Raw genomic sequence first — 19540 nt, 5'->3', positions numbered from 1 at the left:
TAATAATTATTAGAAAAGAAATGGGTAGAAGATAGGATATAGATTGTCTTCCTGACATCTTCAGTTTCCGAAGTTAAGCACTGCGTGTTTCACTTGTATTATCGCGGGATGCCTGATATTGAATAATAATGTATACACTAGAAACTGGAGGATACATCGTCGACCGTTTAGTCTGAACTACCTTCTATAGAAGTTTCCCGAGAGAAACAAAGATAGGAGTTATGAGACATGACAAAGTGACAATTTGCCTCGCTTCAAAACTGTGTCATTGCAGATGAAATGTAAAATGGAGTATTTAAGATAAATTATGAAAGAATAATTTTGAAAACTGGAAATAGATAAGGTAAGTTTTAATAGCAACGTCAATTATTGCTAATAGTTAAATTGGCGTATAATGTTAATGTAATAATATAAATAAATAATTTTTTCGACATTTCTTATAATATTTAAATTGCACATTACATCAACGATTTACTCAATTTCTGTTATGGAAACTGCAAATATTTTATGACCAACAGAAAGCTGTTCAGGAAGCTAAGAAATATGGAACATATATTCCATTTTTCTTTCACATATCTATTACTAATATAAAGTTTAATGCCAAAGATCTATTTCATGAAATCGTATTTCTAATGCCGCTCATTTTTCAACGAATAATAATTCTTTCTTTCGAGATTATAGTTTTTATTCTAGTTAAATTAATGCATAATTTTAATAAATTATATTGAAATTTCCAAGCAAAAGATCAATTTATTTGATCCTATTCATCCATGAATTATCGATTATTAATACGGTTGAAATAATCATGATTATTCTTTTCTTCGAAACAAATTTTATTATAGTATAATATAGTATTATTATTTATTTATTTCTTTATATTTAAAATTAAAATGAAACGAAGATGAATTTACGATTGAAAAATACTGCGCTGAAAACGTTCGTTCACGAATTTTATCTAATTCGTACGATGAAGTGAAATAGCTATTTTTTATTCGTTCCATCGGTTTTTTTTTTCTATTCGTTTTTATATGTATTTTTTGGTTGAAAGTTCGTTCATTGTTTGGAAACGTATTGTTCTAGGTCGACAAAATTTATATATATATACATGTATGTTTTTACATACACATATAGATATATGTGATATTAAATGGAAAATATTGCATGTAAGACAAAAGTAGTAACGATAGAGAAAACGTCACATATTCGCAATATGTGACGGATGCATGATAAACATTGAGTCTGTTTCCCATTGACGATTTAAGCGGAGACGATATAAGGTCGAAGAAAATTGGAATTTTATAAAGACAAATTTTTTGGAAGAATTTAGTGTTGCGTTATATGTCGCGTAATTTTTAGATCGAATAATCTTCAATTTTAATTGTTTCTCGAGTTATACTCATTATCTGTAAATACAAAATAATATCATTTTTCAAAGGTATGTACTTTCAAAAATTTATCTACTTAAAATAAAATTTACTTAAAATCTTATGTCTCTCTCTTAGTACGAATATTTTCTTAATAAATTTTTATCGAAATCATTTCGTTCGTTGTTATTTACAAAAGAATTATCGTTCGCAATTAAAATTCTTTTTACAGTCTTACATCGTATCCGATATAAGAACAATGTAATGGCCTGATTAATAGTCTAATGGAACCCAAAGGACACCGACTTTTCCAATAACTTTAATGGGTATCGAAGGTCCACAAACTTTAACCTTTTAAGTTTCGAAGGCATTTCAGTGTGGCGAGATAGTCGGATAGGATATCTAATTGTAAGTTCTAATAAATGCTTCTTCGCATCACTGCAGGAGTCTTCTACTTAATACTTAAATTTCTATCCTTGACAAAGGTAACAACGTCTTCTTCTCCACTCGGGAATCTTATTAAATTGCTTGAGAAAAACGAAGAAAAGATAGGTTCGTCTTGTTTCAAATTTTGAAAAGATTTTAAAGAGCTGAAAAATTTTATTAGAAATTCTAGTCATTTTTATCATTTCTTAATTATCAAGCATAATAATTACATCCTTTTTCCTTATCCCACTTCTTTTTTTTGATTAACATCATAGTTTTTACGTAAAGCTGTTTGATTTTGTTGGAATTTCTTATATTAAAATTTCTTCACTTAAGTCAGAGATATAAAATACGTACATATGTAAATCCGTCTCAAAAAATTTTCCTCTTTTTCCCTCTTCATACATATTTTGCATACATAAATACGATATACGTATATCTAAATATCTAGTATGTATATAGATTGAATAAAAAAAAAATCAAGACTTTAAGAGGATTTATCTGAGAAATTCTCAAGTATTGAGAGAAACGCTAGCGGAAGGAGGATAAAAAAGGCAGAGACAAGAAAAGGAAAGACAGTAAAAAGATATAATTACATTTTTTACTCGCAGATAGAGATATACGCGAAACTACGTTACTTTTACCTAGCCTCGCAGTTCGACTATACTTTTCCACGTTATTCTCTTTTTTTCTTTTTCACACCGTCGAGCTTTTATTCTTATTTTGTAAAAAAAAAACTACATAAATCCAATTTTCGAAGCTTCGTTAAAATCCCAGCACACTTTAGTAGATATTTACTGTTGACTTCTCATACAAATTAGATCACACGCTTCGTTCGAAGTGTAAATTTCAAAATGAATTTAATTTTAATTTAATGAAGTATCATTCGTATTACTTTCATATGGATTATTAACGAGAAAATTATTATTTAGATATCGATAATAAAAACGTTCTTTCTCTCGTTGAATACGAAACATATATGTGTGATCGTTAATGTCGAATATCGAAGACGACGTTGGTGGAAACACGAGGTGTCAAATGCAACAACTGCGAATCCGAAGCGAAATCTACGAAATAAACGAGTTATCTCATGCAAAGGTAGCTTGACAGCTAGACAATTGAGATAGAATACCAAAAAGAAGATATTGTACTGCTATACGTTTTATGAAGAAAAAAATTCGATATTTCGAGAATCAAGAGTATCGGGGAAGGACGAATTGGAAAGACTCTGTTAAAAAATGGAGGTAGACGATATCACAGAGAGTAGGATCATCGATAAAATCGATAAAGCTTATAACTTTTAATCGGGATAAAGTATGAACGGAATTATAAATGGAAATATATATATTTTTTTTTATTTACCAAATAAACTTCTGTTAGATATACTTAAGAAAATTTTTTTACAAATTTAATATACGTGTAATTATAGAGAATAGATAAAATCACATTTACCTCGTTCGATGAAAGAAACGTAGATTCATCTATGATAATTTCCTTCCTAATTACTTCGAAACTTGTAGAAATTACACTACACTTTCACTATATATATATAAAACATGGAACTATATAAAAAAAATTCTCTAACAAATACTGTTTTCAAGTATACTATCTATCGATAACAAACTTTCTCAAAACATGTAAATTCCACACAAGTTTGTAGTATAAAGAAATTGTTTGAATTTATTATACGGTTATACTAAAAGAATCGGTTAAGAGTAAAGCGATTTTACTTTGGAAAAATTTGATATATATACCGAAAGAATTAGTTTAGAAAAATGACGGAGAAATTTGTCTGCCTCAAAAACAGACCCTTACGATCGAAGGGAAAGACAACGACTGAACGGAAGGCTTGTTGCAACAGATGCGAGGTATACTATGGGGCACCTACTACATGGGCATGACATCGGGGCAGGTGAGTTCGAATTTCGTCGAGCTCAGGGCCGTATTATTCTTACTCTCCCCTAGAAGAGTGTCAGTTGACAAGAATAAGAAAGAAAATAAAAAGAAAAAGGAAAAGAAAGAGACACTTGGAGAAACTCGAAACACAAAGCTAAAAAAATGATTCATCCATTTTGCCATTATGATCTTTTTCTTTTATTTATCATTAGACGAGTTCATTCGTTCATTATAAAAAATAACGGAATAATTAATACAGTAGCAGAAAAAAACAAAAAAGGAAACAAAATTCTTGGAGTTTTTCTAAGAGATCGTTAAAAGGATCGATATTAAATTAGAAATTGCAGTCTAATGATTTATTTTAATACCGTTAATCTAATAAGATTATAGTTAAAACATCAAACAAATATATAATATTATTATTTGTAGAAAAGAAGCCTCGTCCCTGTTCGATCGCATTTCGAGATGAGCGTTGGTTATGTCCGTTTTATATACAAAAAAATAAAAAAGAAAAAAAAAAGAATCTATAAATAAGTTTTACCATCTTTTATACGGTTTGCACCTGCTATTCAGTTTACGATATATACTGTGTCTTTAAAGTTTTCAAAATGGCATCTTCGGAAAAAAACTTTTCTAGCTTATATCTAACTTTCACATAGCGTCGTTTCATAAGTGTCGTTTCCAAGAACAAAAGATAGAAAAGATTTTCAACATTTTCGACAGATAAAGGTTTAAAGTTTAGGAAAGATTAAAAAGAGTTGTTCGTAAGTAGTAAGACACCCGTTATATAGGAGCTCCTATATCGCAGGTGCCGCCCTTTTCCGGACTGTTTTCTCATAGACCTTGGCAGGAAGAAAGGTAGTGGAAGAGTAAAAGAAGAAGGGAGGAAAGGAAAAAGAGAGAGAGAGAAAGAAAGAGAGAAGGAACCTTAGTAACGGAATGTTCCTGACGGGTTCGCTACGCCAGAAATGTGATGCAGAATTTGAAAAGAGCGGAAGAGACAGACGATTATGCGAAGCAACGTGCGGATCTCTATTGACGCGTGAATATTTTATCTCTGTCACCAAGCCCGATCTCCTTTACCACTCGACGAGCTTCTAAATATTAGGGCTGTATCTTTCTATCTCTCTCTTTATCTTTCTCTCTTTTTGTCTGTCTCTGTCTCTCTCTTCCTCTCGTAAATCTCATTCGAGCATGTGATACGAGCTAAGGGATATTAATAAAAAAAATCATACCAAAATACATTTATGAATAATATTGGATCGTGTTATATCCCTTTTGTAAAGATGAAAGGAATCTTTTCATTGTCATTTACAAATTTATACTACCTCTTTCGCGTGTTTTATCGATAATATCTTCAAAGAAGAATAAAGACATGCCATTTGAAAATCATTTCTGGATAACTCGGTGAATTAATATAGATGGAAAAGAAGTAAAGACAAATTTAAGGTATCGTTAAAGTAACGAGGATATAAGAGAGAAAAGAGAAAGAGAGAGATAAAGGCTTTATTAATACCCAAGAGTTTGAACGACGTTTAGCTAAGGAAGTAGGATGATTTTTAATTATAGTTTCGCTTGTGAACGAAGTACTTATCATCCTATGATACTCTTGAAAATTTGATTACGCTTTTCTAAGCTTAGAAAGAATAATGCAGTGAGAAGAAGACGAAAAAAATTTCATTGTAAAAAAAAGAAAAAGGAAAAGAAAAGAAACCGGAAAAATTTAACGTAACTGTTTACGCGTTGCTCGAATTTATATAAATATTTGTTGATTTCTTTTTTAAACAATTAAATTTTCTTCGTAAAAATTCCAATAAGAAAATATTTTTGATAAGAGATACGTGATCGAATAAGAAAAGGTATAACGTTCTTCTCTTTCTTAAAACTTTGCCGCCAACAACTCCGCGAGTCCGTAGTCTCGTTTGCGCCAAATGCAAGGAACCGGTTTATGCGAGGCACCAAGATTTTCGATACATTCGCGTTGCAGCTTCCTCTCCTTGCCATATCTCCTTTTCTCGCGAGTTCCTCTATAAACGATTCTCTTCTTTCGTTCGCTAACAATTTTATAAAATTTCTTTGTCCGTTCCCCTGTATTTATCTTTCTTCTTTTTCTTTGTTTCTCTAATCATTTTGGAACATCGAGATAGAGTCATCGACATATTTCAATAATAGACAACGAACAATCTAATTTCCTATTTAGTTTCTATATCAAAAATAAAAACCTTGCTTATGGTTTATACAAATGATCGTTCGACTTACGATAATAATTTTTACGAGACTTTGATAAAATCGAAAAATGAATTATAAGAAAGATAGTAATTTTAAATAATGACTCAAACATAATAGAAATCTGAAAATATATCTATATAATTTTTAGAATAAAAAAAGAAAAATAATAATAACGAAGAAAAGAAGAGAAAGGAAATGAGTTTCCTACTCTTATCGAAGAGTCGAATAATTAACGACTTCCATCTACCGTAAGTTTCCTTTTCTTTTCTCTTCTTCGTCGTCATACTCATGAACCGTGAAACTTACGCTGTGGTCAAGAGCGTGACCGGGCTCCTCGATGTCGAGGAAGAAGGTAAACAACGTGCGGAATAACACACACAATAGACTATAGACCCAACAGGTAAATTCTTATATGACCTGCATTTTAGCTCTCTTAAGAGAATTATTGTGTACCATAATATTAAGACTCTGTTATAAGAATCGATTGAATGAAAATCTACCTTAATATATTTTCATAAATAAAGATGTGTTCTTGAAACTTTCTTTTCCATTCATCTAAAGATATTTCATCAACCCGATTAATTGATCGAAAAATATTATTTACTCCAAAATAAAATATTAGTCTCGTACAATTTTTTATTCATTTAAATTTTGATTATTCTTGCGTTGTCGATATACGAACGAAAGAGCATAGATAATTCGAGAAGCTACTTTGACTTCCTTCGTTGTATAAAGAAGAAAAGAAAATATATAAAAAAGAAAAAAGAAAGAAAATGATTATTGTCCGCAATATAAAACTTACTATAATAATGATATTGAAACGGTCGTTAGCTCTCGTCAAGGCATTTCCAGCATGGACTCCGATAATCTGACGAGAGCTTCCACCACTTGGTTATTTCGAAATCCATCAGAATCCATTGAGATCACGTTGATCAAAGTAACGTTTCAACATCTTGCATCACTGACGATCTCCTCGAGACTTTGCAATGTTTTATTGAAATAGTCATCGAAGCGCGACGAAGAGGCACACGGGAAAATTCACTTTAGGATTTCACCTCACTTTCACTGCATCGTTAGCACGCTTGATAAGCGAGTCACGCACGAAAAGACAAACCAGACAACGATGACGACGATGATGAACTGGACGATGATCAGGCACATGAACCTCTTTGCCAGGAAGATTTCACTTCGTTTGAACGTGACGAGAAAGAGCTTGATGTTTGACTTCAAGGTCGAGTGACTCCTAACTAGGAGAGGCTAACCTTCTTCACACGCTTTTCCTTTCAACAAGAAGAGTTGCTACTTTCAAAACGCTTCTTCGAACGTTCTTTTTATTTCACGAATTATTAAGATCAAAGAAATTGTTGAATAGAAACTTCTCAGATCGATTATAAAGTATTTCACACTTTTGCTTTTCTTCAATGTTACGAGTAAATACTTTATATTCTCTTTCGGAAGAAAATATTTTCTTTTCTTTTCTTTTCTTTTCTTTTCTTTTCTTTTCTTTTTTTGTAATTTGTAATTTTTTTTTTTTTAAATTCCTGACGATAAATCTCGATGAAATTGTGTGGACCACCTTCCACTTCTCCTTCTCTTTTTCTTTCTTTTCTTTCTCTTCTTCTTCTCCTTGTTCTTCCTCTTCTTCCTCTTCTTCTTCCTCTTCTTCTTCTTCTTCTCTCTTTTATGATATCTCTGGAATCGTGAATCAACTTTGACTTGGTACAAGAACAGAATCGTTAATCGTGAACTGGATTGCAAAGGAAAAGATGAAAAGATCTTGAAACTCGTGTCACTTTTTACACACGATCTTTAGTCGATGTCCACGTGAATGGGCTACTCCGAAGTGTCAAGAAATTCACCTACAACGACGACGACGACGACAACTACGACGACAACGACGAACGCGACTCGTACCTTTCTTCCTTCGCGGTGCGTTGCTCTTTAAGACGTTTGGTGGGGGCGACCGGTTTCAGGTCGACTCGTCTTAAGATCGTTCTAAAGCTTAACGTTTATTGGTCGACTTCGTTTCAACGTACAGTGATGTATCAAGTTCTTCTCACGAATGGCGGTGACATTATTTTCTTGACGCTTATCGAATAAATTCAAATTTATTTTATAAACTCACTTGAAATTCAAATAGAAATGTATTGGGTTGGAAAAAAATAGGATTAACCGAAGGATAAACGCATCTATTTTCTTTTATGTTTGTCATGTTTTTTTCTAAAGAGAAAAAGCAAGAAGAAAAAAGAAAGAGAAAAGAAAAGAAAAGAAACCATTCGTTGTATCACACATTAATCAGATCATCAATTATTACTATATCTATGATTCTACGATTCTAAAAATTCGTCGAATATAAAAATATTTTGTAAATACATTATTGATAAATTTATTTTTAAAACATTTCTTCATCCAGGGAACAACGCAGGAAACAATGAGATCCTCTATTTATAATAACATTTCACGCGTATTTCGATTCTGTTTCTTATTTGCGGAAGCGCGATAGAGAATAAACAACGATAGGGGATGATTCAACAAAAGCAGAGGGATAAAAGTGCATGCGCATGCTTTTTTATCGCACCAAGCTTGAAGTTACATTTGAAATTCCACGATCTTCGGTACTTCATAGTATGGGAACGCCGTAGGGGAAAAAGGAGACGGATGATAGGAAGACAAGATCGAATTTAAGATTCTCGTTTTTTTCCTCTTCGTTCTTTCCTTGATAAAATGAGAAGGAAAAAAGAGAAGAGAGATAGAGAAAATAAAGTACCAAATCAAAAGTTTGCGTTCAGAGAGAACATTTTATGTGATATTCCAAAGAAAAATTTTTTCTTCTCATCCTGAAAGTAAGGAAAAAAGAGAAAAAGAAAAAAAAACTGATTTATATGAGCGATTCGCAGGGAAAAAGTTTTTCGTGAAAAAGAATTCGACGTGTCATTTTCTCGAGGAAATATAAATATGAAAGTTAAACACACTTCGTAAAAATTTGTTCCAATCTTTGGGATTTTAGAAACGATATCTATGTCGAATAAAACTCTACGATATATCACGTTTCCATCTTTTTTTACACTGTGCGTAACCAAGTATCGTATTGGATAACTTTTTGCGTTAACCACTCTTCCAGTCGATCTACTTATAGATACCTACTTTAAATTTCCCTTTTGCTCTTTCGCAAAACAAAAGCTTCGAAAGTTATTCACAGCTTTTACGAATTTTTCCCATTTTCTACTTCCCATCTCATTCGCTGGGGATACTATGATTTTATCTTAAAACGAGGAAATTGATGAACTTATACCCAATAATATTTCGTTACAAGTTTTAATTCAAACGAATCCAAGGAGAATTTTAGGTTTGATGTAAAATGTAAATCAATAGAAAGCTACGAAATGCGTAATACATGGTGTCACGGTTTAAGCGTAATCATTACTGCACTATTATAACAAGCATAATTCAATCTGGTCATAATAAATTGACAATGTTAAGAGATAGAGAGGATGCTCTTTGCCGATGCGTTCTCAAATTCAACATTGTTTAGTTTGTTGAAATAATACGCAAATGAGGTCGGTCATTGTGAAGAACGGAGAATTGTGATGACAATCGTCTCTCTCACAATTTAACTTTAAACTAATGCGATATTCCCATTGGACGAAAAGCGTTAATTGTGGAACGCTCCTCGTCGACGTGCCATTTTTCTCTTTCTCTCTCTCTCTCTCTCTCTCTCTCTCTCTCTCTCTCTCTGTTCTTTTTTACATTCCGGAGAACATCTTTGAAAAATTTGAATTTTAAATGCTCTCGTTGTAAATTACGCGATTGAGAATGACTCGATAGAAAGAATTAAAATAAAAATAATGGACCGAATGGTATATAAATATAATTGTAATCTCTTTTCTTCGAAATTGTTATGGAAAGCGATTAATAATTATTTTTCTTTTTTGTTTTTCATTAAATGAAACATGGCAATTGATTATTGAAGAGAATGTTTTATATGAATAGTAAAAGTGACGTCGCTTATTTAGAGAGGATACAGTTTCTTTAATTTAATATTTACTTTAATTAAAATTATTTATTATGAATTAACAAAGATTTTTCTTTTATTTGAGAAATATTAAATAACGAAAAGAAAAGAAATAAATCGATAACGATAAATAATTCCTGATAATGAAATGAACGATGTCTTTAACATTTTATCAAATACAGGTACTATAAGACTTTTGAATTATGAAACAAGAAGTCGGATTAAGATTACTTAGGCAGAGAATTATCGTCTCGTTTTAAATTACACTGTTTCTCGTTCGTTCGCCCGTCACGCTCATGGATAAAGATGGATGGCGGTGGACGGTGGAAGCCATTAAAATGGGAAAACGACTTCGAACAACGTCGAACTCGTGAGCGAAGATCTTATTTCAAATCCCACAAAATACGTTCCTCTTGATATCATCGCATTAATTGCTCTGGAAACTTCGACACGTGTTTTCATCAGATATTCTCAAATATATACCCCAAGTACACATAGATAGACGTAGATATATAGACGTTTTTGTTAATCGTATCGTGACGTACTAGCAATCATCAGTCACGAAAACAAGACTCATCTTTTTATTAAAGATAGAGTTTCCATATATTCCATGTGTCAATATATATATTAATTTATTCTCGATTCACTTCCGAAACAAATTTGATAGATCAACGCGTCTATGACATATGTAAATATATTTTTTAATTTAGTAAAACGTAGGTAGTATCTTCTAATGATCATCTGATTGAACAAGATTGTTCTAAATTGCGTAGGCAATAAAACTCTTATAATCGAATCTTCAATTTCGAGCTAATTGAGATACGAAACTACTTTAATACTATGTGAAAATAATAAGATAAAGTGTAGGTCGTAGTTGCTTATTAATTATTCCTTTATCATGAAAATAATCGTGAAAACATGTAGGTGTAATCAATAATTTCCTATGAGAATAAAAAGGTCACCGATAAATTACGAGCATTCAAAATTGAGATTAAGTCGATCTAAATAATCGCACGTTTAAACATTATAACGATGTTACATTATAGTCATAACATGATACCTGTGGATACAAAAAATGATGCGTTTTAAAGTATTAATAAAGGATCGTATACCAAATCGTATTGATTTTCAAATCAATTAAATCAATTACATTTATTCCCGTCGATTATTGTTGAAATGCATTTATGAAAATCGACATTACTTTGATCGCTATTATAAACCTTTGAGTGAATATATTACGCACACACACACACACACACACACACGCACAAATCGCATTTTGAATATCTATTCATTAAATCGGTTTCAAATTTTCACAAAACGATTACGATTGATATTTATCTTCGAAATTAATGTCATATTAATATTCGATACGATATCAATAGCGATGATTAATTTCAATATGATTTTGTTATTAAAATTGTCGAGAGTCGATAAATAATATGAAATATAAAAAAATTGATTTAAATTTTGAGAACTCACCTACGACAGCCCGATGACCTTTAACTCGTCTACCGATATTTGGTGATACCAAACTGAGTCTGTCACTTCTGGTACTCAACAACGGACTTGGACTTCTTCTCGGGGGTGGTTGTTCAACAAAAAGTCCATAGTTACTGGCACCACCAATTCCATTACTGCTACTGACGGTCCCAACTCCCCCTGTCAAGCCCCATTCAGCGACACTGTCGATGGAACTGCTTCTAGGCAGGCACGAACCCGTCGTACTGCAGTCTCGTCTGTGTCGATCGAAACGAATCAAAATAAGGAATTGTTACTCTCATTTTTTTTGATTGACCTATCGGACCAAGAATCTTCTCTCTCTCATCCTTTTTCTTTTTTCTTTTTTTTTCTTTTCTCCATGTTTTGTTTCTTTAAACTTATGAAGATGAATTCTGTTCCCGTTTGAACTCTCCAACTAATTACTTATATTTAAACTTTGATATTAATTTAACTTTTTCCTTTCTCATACATTTACATGTGATTCCAAAGGACATTGAATTTGATTTTAAATACTTTAAGCTAAATACAGTATTAAAATGAAGTACAATTAATATCCTCCTTCTCTTTTTTTTTTCTTTTCTTTAAAACACTGGATCGAAAGGCAATTTACAAGTTAAAATTATGCATTAATCAAATTCTGTTATACAAGATTTTTCTATTTTCCTTTATGAATAATCACGTATGTATATAGGTACATACAAAATCGATTTTAATGAATCATTGAACGTAGACAGCTTGTAGACATCGTAAATAGTCTCGTAAAATATTTCCTCCTATGAAAAAAAGTCATTAGAGCAACCCTTATTCTTAAGAAAACCGGAGGAAGAAATATCTACGTCGATTTAACCAGACAAGATCGAAGAGCAAATATTTCGTCAGTTGCCGAAAAAGACAAATAACAGGTCTCCGAGTAAATAGCTTTCGAATACACGTCATTTCTTGCTATTTTTCGAGAAATAAATTGTCTCTGTTAGAAGACTCTACTCTTTTTTGTTCCCTTCCATTTTAGATGATAGTCATATTTTTTGCGATTTATAAGCTATATATATATATATATATATATATATATATATATATATATATATATTTACACATAGGTATATGTAGGTTCGAGCCTTAAACCCTGCTTCGAAAGAATTTAATACTGCTGACGGTGTAGAGATACAAATAATGAAGATATTAGATGACTGGATGGAAGATATTTCAGACATGTATATCACCGACCTTTACACCTTATTTTTCTTTTTTTTCTATGATCTCCCATGAGAGTTTACCAAGATACAGGAAAGGTACTCTTTGTTATGAAAATCATCTGTGATGAAAATCGTTATATAGAAATTATTATATTAATCTTCGAAATATTTGATAAATCATATTTTAGAAACGAATTGACGATGTACAACAGGTTTTACAACTATCACTATGTTTAAAGTTAAGATATAGCTATGGTATATTAGGATATTTCTCATTTAATTTCAGTATTTCTATTCGCTATTAATAAATTTATCAGTAATATGAATTTCTACATTTTGAAATGAACGTATGCATGAACATAAGAAGAATTTTATTCAAGTTGGACTTTCGGATTTTTTGAAATATTCATAAAATAATATTACTGATTAGATTAATTTATTTTAAACGTGCAAATATCTGTCCATTTATATAATTCTTTCTATTAATTGAGAGAGTACTATTTAAATTATATTACAAAAGTTAATAGATAAAAAAAAAGGAGAAGAAAAGAAGAGAAAATATGAAGAACTCTTTTAATAAGAACGCTGGAAAACGTGGAAATGATTCGTTTACAAAATCGTATTGATTCTACGAAGAGATGTATTTAAAGAAGATTTTAAAGGGCTGCCAGTGAGTCTTCATCGACAAATAAAATTCTCTTTATGGATTCATGTACGAGAAGAAATAAAGATATGAATCGAGAAATAAAACATAAAACATTATATCGTTCTTTTTTTCTTAAAATTGAAGTGAAGCTAGTATCGTCATAAACTATAGTAATTTGCATATAAGTGGAATATACCGAACTGTTATGCTAATCTTGGTGAGTTATATAACAAGATAGATGAGAGAGATAGACAAACGATTTCGAAATGTGTCAGACACGTAGCAACGATTAGGAATATCGTAACTCGTTTCGCTATCGTTCGAATATATCTTCCGAGAAATATAAAATTTTCTTTATATTCATCACACGAAAGATAACTTTTCTTTATCTTTATTTTTTTCTATCTCTTTCTCTCACACGAAATGGTAACGATTATTTAAGAAGAAGGTTCAACAAGGTAATAGTTAACGATCGTAAGTAGTATAGTCGTATATTTGAGTAAACTAAGTTGACTTGACTCTCGACGTAATTCTTTTCGAAGTGACACTATATTTCTTTCGAAAATAAAACGATCGTCCTTGTTCCTAGCTGATAAACGTGACAGAAAGAGAATTCTTTATGTCTTAGAAGACCTTGCGTGTTTCTTCTCCTTTCTTTTTCTTTTATTTCCCTCTTCGTCGTTTTCGTCTTCTTCAATTTTTCTTTTCTTTTTCTTATCTATCGAACTCCTTTCCGAGAGAGAGAGAAATAATATCTTCTTGTGTCTCTCACAAATCAGCAAGATAAGCAAATCGTATTACAGAAAAAAAAACTTACTAATAAATTTTAATTATAGAAACAAATTACTAATTATCATCCCTCTCCTGAATAATTTTCTTAAAGCAAAACGTCTCGCGCGTCAAACCACTACGAAATAATTATGCCGACGATGTTTAATCAAATTAAACGAGATCAAAGATTACTTTATCCTAAACGTTCAACCCTTAACGTTGGTTTCATTATAATGTGATTTGCTTCGAAACTTTATCTATTTTTCTAAGACTATTCAATGTTTTGACTTTTATTATTAAATGGAATGATTCGTATTACTTTTATGTACGATAGTCGTTCGTTTACATCGATAGTTGGAAACGTGGGACGATGTTAAAGAAAATCCTCTTCGTTAACTAACTGTTTTTTGTTATTCTGCAATTTTATCGAACGAGCTAAAATCACGTCGAATGAATGCTAACGAGCAACATCAACATCACATACTATTTGCCTCGAATTCTATAGGACTGAGCAAATCAAGCATTAAGTAATTGTTCTGATGTTCCAAAGAGATTCAACCGTTACAAAATTAATAGCTAAAAAACAAGTCTCTCATTAGTGGATTTATTTAATGTTTTTATAAACAGAATCGATCGTAAGAAAGAGAAGAGGAAATTTAAAAGAAAATTATTTTGAAGTACGTTCAACATTGAATTTTCATCTCACCCGTATTCTCTTTCGTTCTGAATCTTCCTATTAATCTGTCGTTTCTCATTCATTTTCACGTATCCATTTTGAAAATTGAACTTCGTCGTGTTTCGCGGATCGTTTCGCTTCGAATAAAAGCTTTCCTCCTCTTGTTCCCGAGTTCGAAGAATCTTTAAAAAAGAAAAAGAAGAAAAAAGGAAAAAAGAGAAAAAAGGAAAAATAACTCGAACGACATTCCGCGTCAGATCGTTCCAATATTTTTTGTCTCTTTCAATCCAACTCTTGACAAATTCCACGTGAGGTATTTTTCTTTCTCTTCACAACACACACGTTTGTTACTCCATTCCTATTTCACCTTACTCTTTTTACATCTCCCAATACACAACCTTCGCGTCGATTGTTCGAATTTCGACATAAATACATTGGATTGTCACCGTAAAAAATATCGTTTAATTCGTGATTAAATCGACGAGAGTACTGCTCTAGTTACATCGATTTCGTTCACGTGAAACAACGGAATTACGTAAATACAATGGTAATTAGATTACCAGTATAAATCGGGAAAGAAATAGATGAGAAAGAAAGAAAGACAGAGAGAGAGATAGAGAAAAAAGAGAAAGAGAGAAAGAGAGAGAGAAAAGGATCCGTTTGAACTTTGATCCATGGAAGAGGAATAAAATTTAATACCGGCGTTGGTATCATAAAAAAAAAGAAAAATAAAAAAATTTGTTTTTTTCTCGAATCTATAAAAGAAAAAATATTCCCCGTGAATTGAACAGCTTTGCTTTTCTTTTTTTGTTGAATATCGACATTGCGATTTTTTCATCTCAATATTTTTTTTCGTATTTTACTAATATTTATTTTTGAAGTATTATTAACTTATAAATTAACAGAGAAGAATTTTTAATCAGTTATCGTGGATATATGAAATTTATTTCGATTAAATATAAGATGCTTAGAAAAGATGCAGAGATTTTTGGATAAATCGTAAGATGAAAAATTAAGATATACATATATATATTTCTTTTTGTCTTTCTACTGAAATGCGAAATAAATGACTTATTTATTTTTTTGTCGGAACGGACGTGAAATATTCGTGACAAGTTAACTCGTTGTCCCCGGTTAATAGACTTTTCAAGGAAACAAACAAACTTTCTGAAGAAAATAATTACTACTTCTTGTTTATTATTTGGTCTACTCCAAAGTTATAATAGTCGAAATGCTCGAAGAAATTCAAGTATAACAATAATTCATTTAATCGAAATTCAGGTCGATCTAACAAAAAACCTTCGAATTCGTCGATGCGCAATACTCCATTCATCCTTTTTGAAATATCCTGTCAAAGGCAGTCTATTTTATACTATACGTGTTGCTCCATTGAAAGGTACTATAGATCGAAAAATCGATCATGACTACGACGTACTGAATTACTAACGAATAATCGAATTTCTTTGAAATTTCGAATTCGTTTCGAAGCTCTAGTGAACATAAATCCGAGTTCTATCGTCGAGTTGTAGTAGACTACTTAAAAAATAAATCGATATAGTCTTTAAATATTAGCTCACGTGTCACTGACAACTCTTCTTTGAGATATCATCTTACGGCTCTCGACGTCAAGATATGCCAGTAAAACGCATATCCAAAGGTATCAATTATCTAAAAAATTGGATAACATAGCGAAAATGGTCTTTCTCTCCATTAGCTTACGCTAAATCAACATTTATTTGTTAACAATGGACAAGAAACTTGCAAAATATCCGAGTTAAAACAAGCACGAAAGCATTAAGAAGGAGAGAGAAAGAGAGAAAGAGAGAGAAATGATAGATTCGATTACTAAAAAAAATATTTATCCATTTTAAAATTATTAACTTAAATTTATCATTTTTCCTAACATTCATAATAAAAATTGATACCTACTTGTTCAAAATTGAATTCTATTATGAAAATCGAACTTAGACATTTCACGAATATAATCGAATTCTATGTAACCTGTAAATAATAGAAAATTCTTAATTATGAAATCAATTACGAACACTGAACAAATTACTCTAAATTATCGGTGAAATATTGATTTTTTAAATATTAATGGTTCTAATGACACCTTTGTCAAAGTTTTCTAATGACGCATTAAATATCTAATTTTATCTTTTTTTCTAAATTTACACGAAATATCATCCCATTTTCAGAATATTGAGTAAAATGACGTCATTTTAAAGAACACGGGAATACATTTTGAACTAATATGTTACTCACATATACATATGGGCGTGTATATACATAGGCATGTGTACGTCGTTTAATACCTTTCCCAAGAGAGACGACGTGGGATTTCATCGCTCGGCGTGAAACTTGGTCTTTGATTCAAAAGCCTGGCAAGCCTGGTCAAAGGTTGCGAACCACCAATACTAGAGGTGCTCAATCTACCGCTCCTTGTTGAATGTTCCTTCGGGAATTCTCTGCTTCCAGGACCAGTGTCAGAAACACGACGTTCTGGAAGGAACGATCAAAATCGGGAATACTGTTCGAAGTAACTTAAATTTCCCGATATTTTAAAAATATTACCTCTATACAATATTTCAAAATATTGAATAAATCAATTTTTAATTACTAAATTGAAAGTTAATAAATCAATATTATAATAATAAATAAGTAAATGTTATTTTGTTATATTTAATCGTTCATTTGTTTGAATATAGATGTTAAAAGTAAACGTTTAAAAAAAATACAAGGAATATTGTAAAAAGCTTTCAGAACTCTCATTATATTGCCAATTTATTAACGAAACGTCGTTTTAATAATTGACCAGAATTAAATATCAAAATTTCATTTAGATATACGAATTTTAAGTCTTCGAAATGATTACGCGTTTTGGTACAAAACTGTAATCAAAATAATGAATGACAAAGAAATTTCCTTTTATTTGGGCATATGATCGAAATTAGTTAAGCAATTATAAATCAATGGTAATTTTATTGCTTCGTTAAGAGAATTACCAAGAATAGAGATCGTAATTCTTCCTTCGAGTAAACATAATGAAAGCTATCAAAACCTAACGAATCAGGATGTAACTTTAGAATTGAAAAGCAACTCTGATTGGATGTTACCTATCGTATCGTCTGTGAAGGATATCCTTGGAGTAAGGAGTTTGGTAGAGTGTGGTGTAGTACTTCCACGTTTTGCAGAGATTGCATTATCCGTGGTGGGTGGCGTGATCGATACACCCGTCGTCGATGCTGAAATCGAACGAATAGACAGAACGTGTTCGTTAAAATTGAACGAACGAATGCTATAGTATCTTAATTATTTCCCGCCAAACTTTGCTAGCACTTTGGATTTTTTATCCTGTTTTATAAATTTGCAATCAAAATGTTAATTAAATACGAATCCTCAAATGTTCCCTTCAAATAGTTCATACTACATAAATAATTTTTAACAAGATTTTGCGAGAAAACAATGATGATTTTATATTGTATGTTTATAACAAATATATATGATTTTTTAATAAAACGCTTTTCGGCTCACATTTATATAACATTTACATACTTATAGAATGTATCATTCTAGTTTTACAGGAAAAAATTGAGACTGTGTAGATAAACCCTGTGAAATATGATCTCAAATAAATCCTTTAAATTCGAATTTTACTATCGCTGCAGATACATATTGCAAATAACGTTAAAGTGGCTTAATAGTCGATTTCAAATCCTATTGTCTTTTTTCTTGCACTTTAATGGTTCATGGTGATTTTTGATAAAAATAAAAACGATAGGTATCATAATAATGGTTATTCGTCGATTGGATCGTCACTCGTTTTTTTATACTAAATCATTTATCGTCCTGTTTAGTATCGACATAAATTTAAACTTTATACGATATTAGATACTTACAGTTATATTGAGCATCGATCTGAGCTTGAAGTATATTTACTGGTGTAACTATCGCAGGTAAAGTCCTCGATCGTAAAAGAGGAGCTGGTCGACCTCCTTGTCCTTTTCCTGCTCTGTTCTCTGACTTGCATTCTGCCGCAGGTACGCTGGAATAGAAAATAAATTAGTATCCATTCTAATGATCTAACTACAAAAAATTGCATTATATCGATAATGATGTAATTGAAATATATCCAATTATCTGATACTACAATATTAATTTATAATTATTCAAAAGGAATAATTTATTCAAAGAAATGATATATAATTTATTTCTAGATGAAAATTTAAAAAATTAAAATCGAACAGGAAGATCAAAGTTTAAATACGATTTACATATTTCGTGTGAATCGTATCACATATTTACATATTTACTCTGGTCCATATTTTTTAATCCTAATTAATTTATATACATGACAAACTTATATAATATGGTAAAGAGAAAATTGGTCCTGTCCGTCGATTTTCGTTATTGGCTGCTTTCATAATATTTTAGACTATCATACATAATTGACTAAAATTACTAAACCATAAGCTGATTGTGTAATACCTACTTGAATATTTTACTTGTAATTACGAATTTTCGTGGTTCGCATTAAATACATGCACGTATAATGATATGCACATACTTAGATACCTATACTAAAATGAAGCTTTTTAAATCGAAGATAAAAGGAGTCGATAAAGGCCACGCTGACAATGGAGTTCGCGCCTTTCTAAATTATCCGGTAAAAGAGAACTCCTTCCCATTCTAGAGGAAAATAAAAGCTGACATAGTGGTAGAAAAGTACTGGACGAAGTTTTCAAAGAGAAAAAGGAAACTGAAAGACGTCATCCAGTAGCAATCGAGAACGTCTCTCAGCGTCGTCTTCGTCGTCGTTCTAGT

At 31.3% G+C, this 19540-nt stretch overlaps 1 protein-coding gene across 6 annotated transcripts in view; it reads right to left on the bottom strand.

Annotated features, from left to right (window-relative positions):
• LOC127065732 (uncharacterized) overlaps positions 1–19540 on the bottom strand; it is a 92686-nt gene that overhangs the window by 24321 nt on the left and 48825 nt on the right. For all 6 annotated transcript variants that reach the window (XM_050998511.1, XM_050998517.1, XM_050998512.1 and 3 more), the window contains 4 exons: positions 18616–18761; positions 17833–17961; positions 17032–17218; positions 11410–11666 (listed from right to left, as the gene is read on the bottom strand). In XM_050998511.1, coding sequence (XP_050854468.1) covers positions 11410–11666; positions 17032–17218; positions 17833–17961; positions 18616–18761 — 719 coding nt within the window. The remainder of the gene's footprint in view (positions 1–11409; positions 11667–17031; positions 17219–17832; positions 17962–18615; positions 18762–19540) is intronic.

Source organism: Vespula vulgaris, chromosome 8 (genome assembly GCF_905475345.1).
Source record: "Vespula vulgaris chromosome 8, iyVesVulg1.1, whole genome shotgun sequence".
Taxonomy (NCBI): Eukaryota; Metazoa; Arthropoda; class Insecta; order Hymenoptera; family Vespidae; genus Vespula; species Vespula vulgaris.
This window is presented reverse-complemented; position numbering and strand designations above follow the sequence as displayed.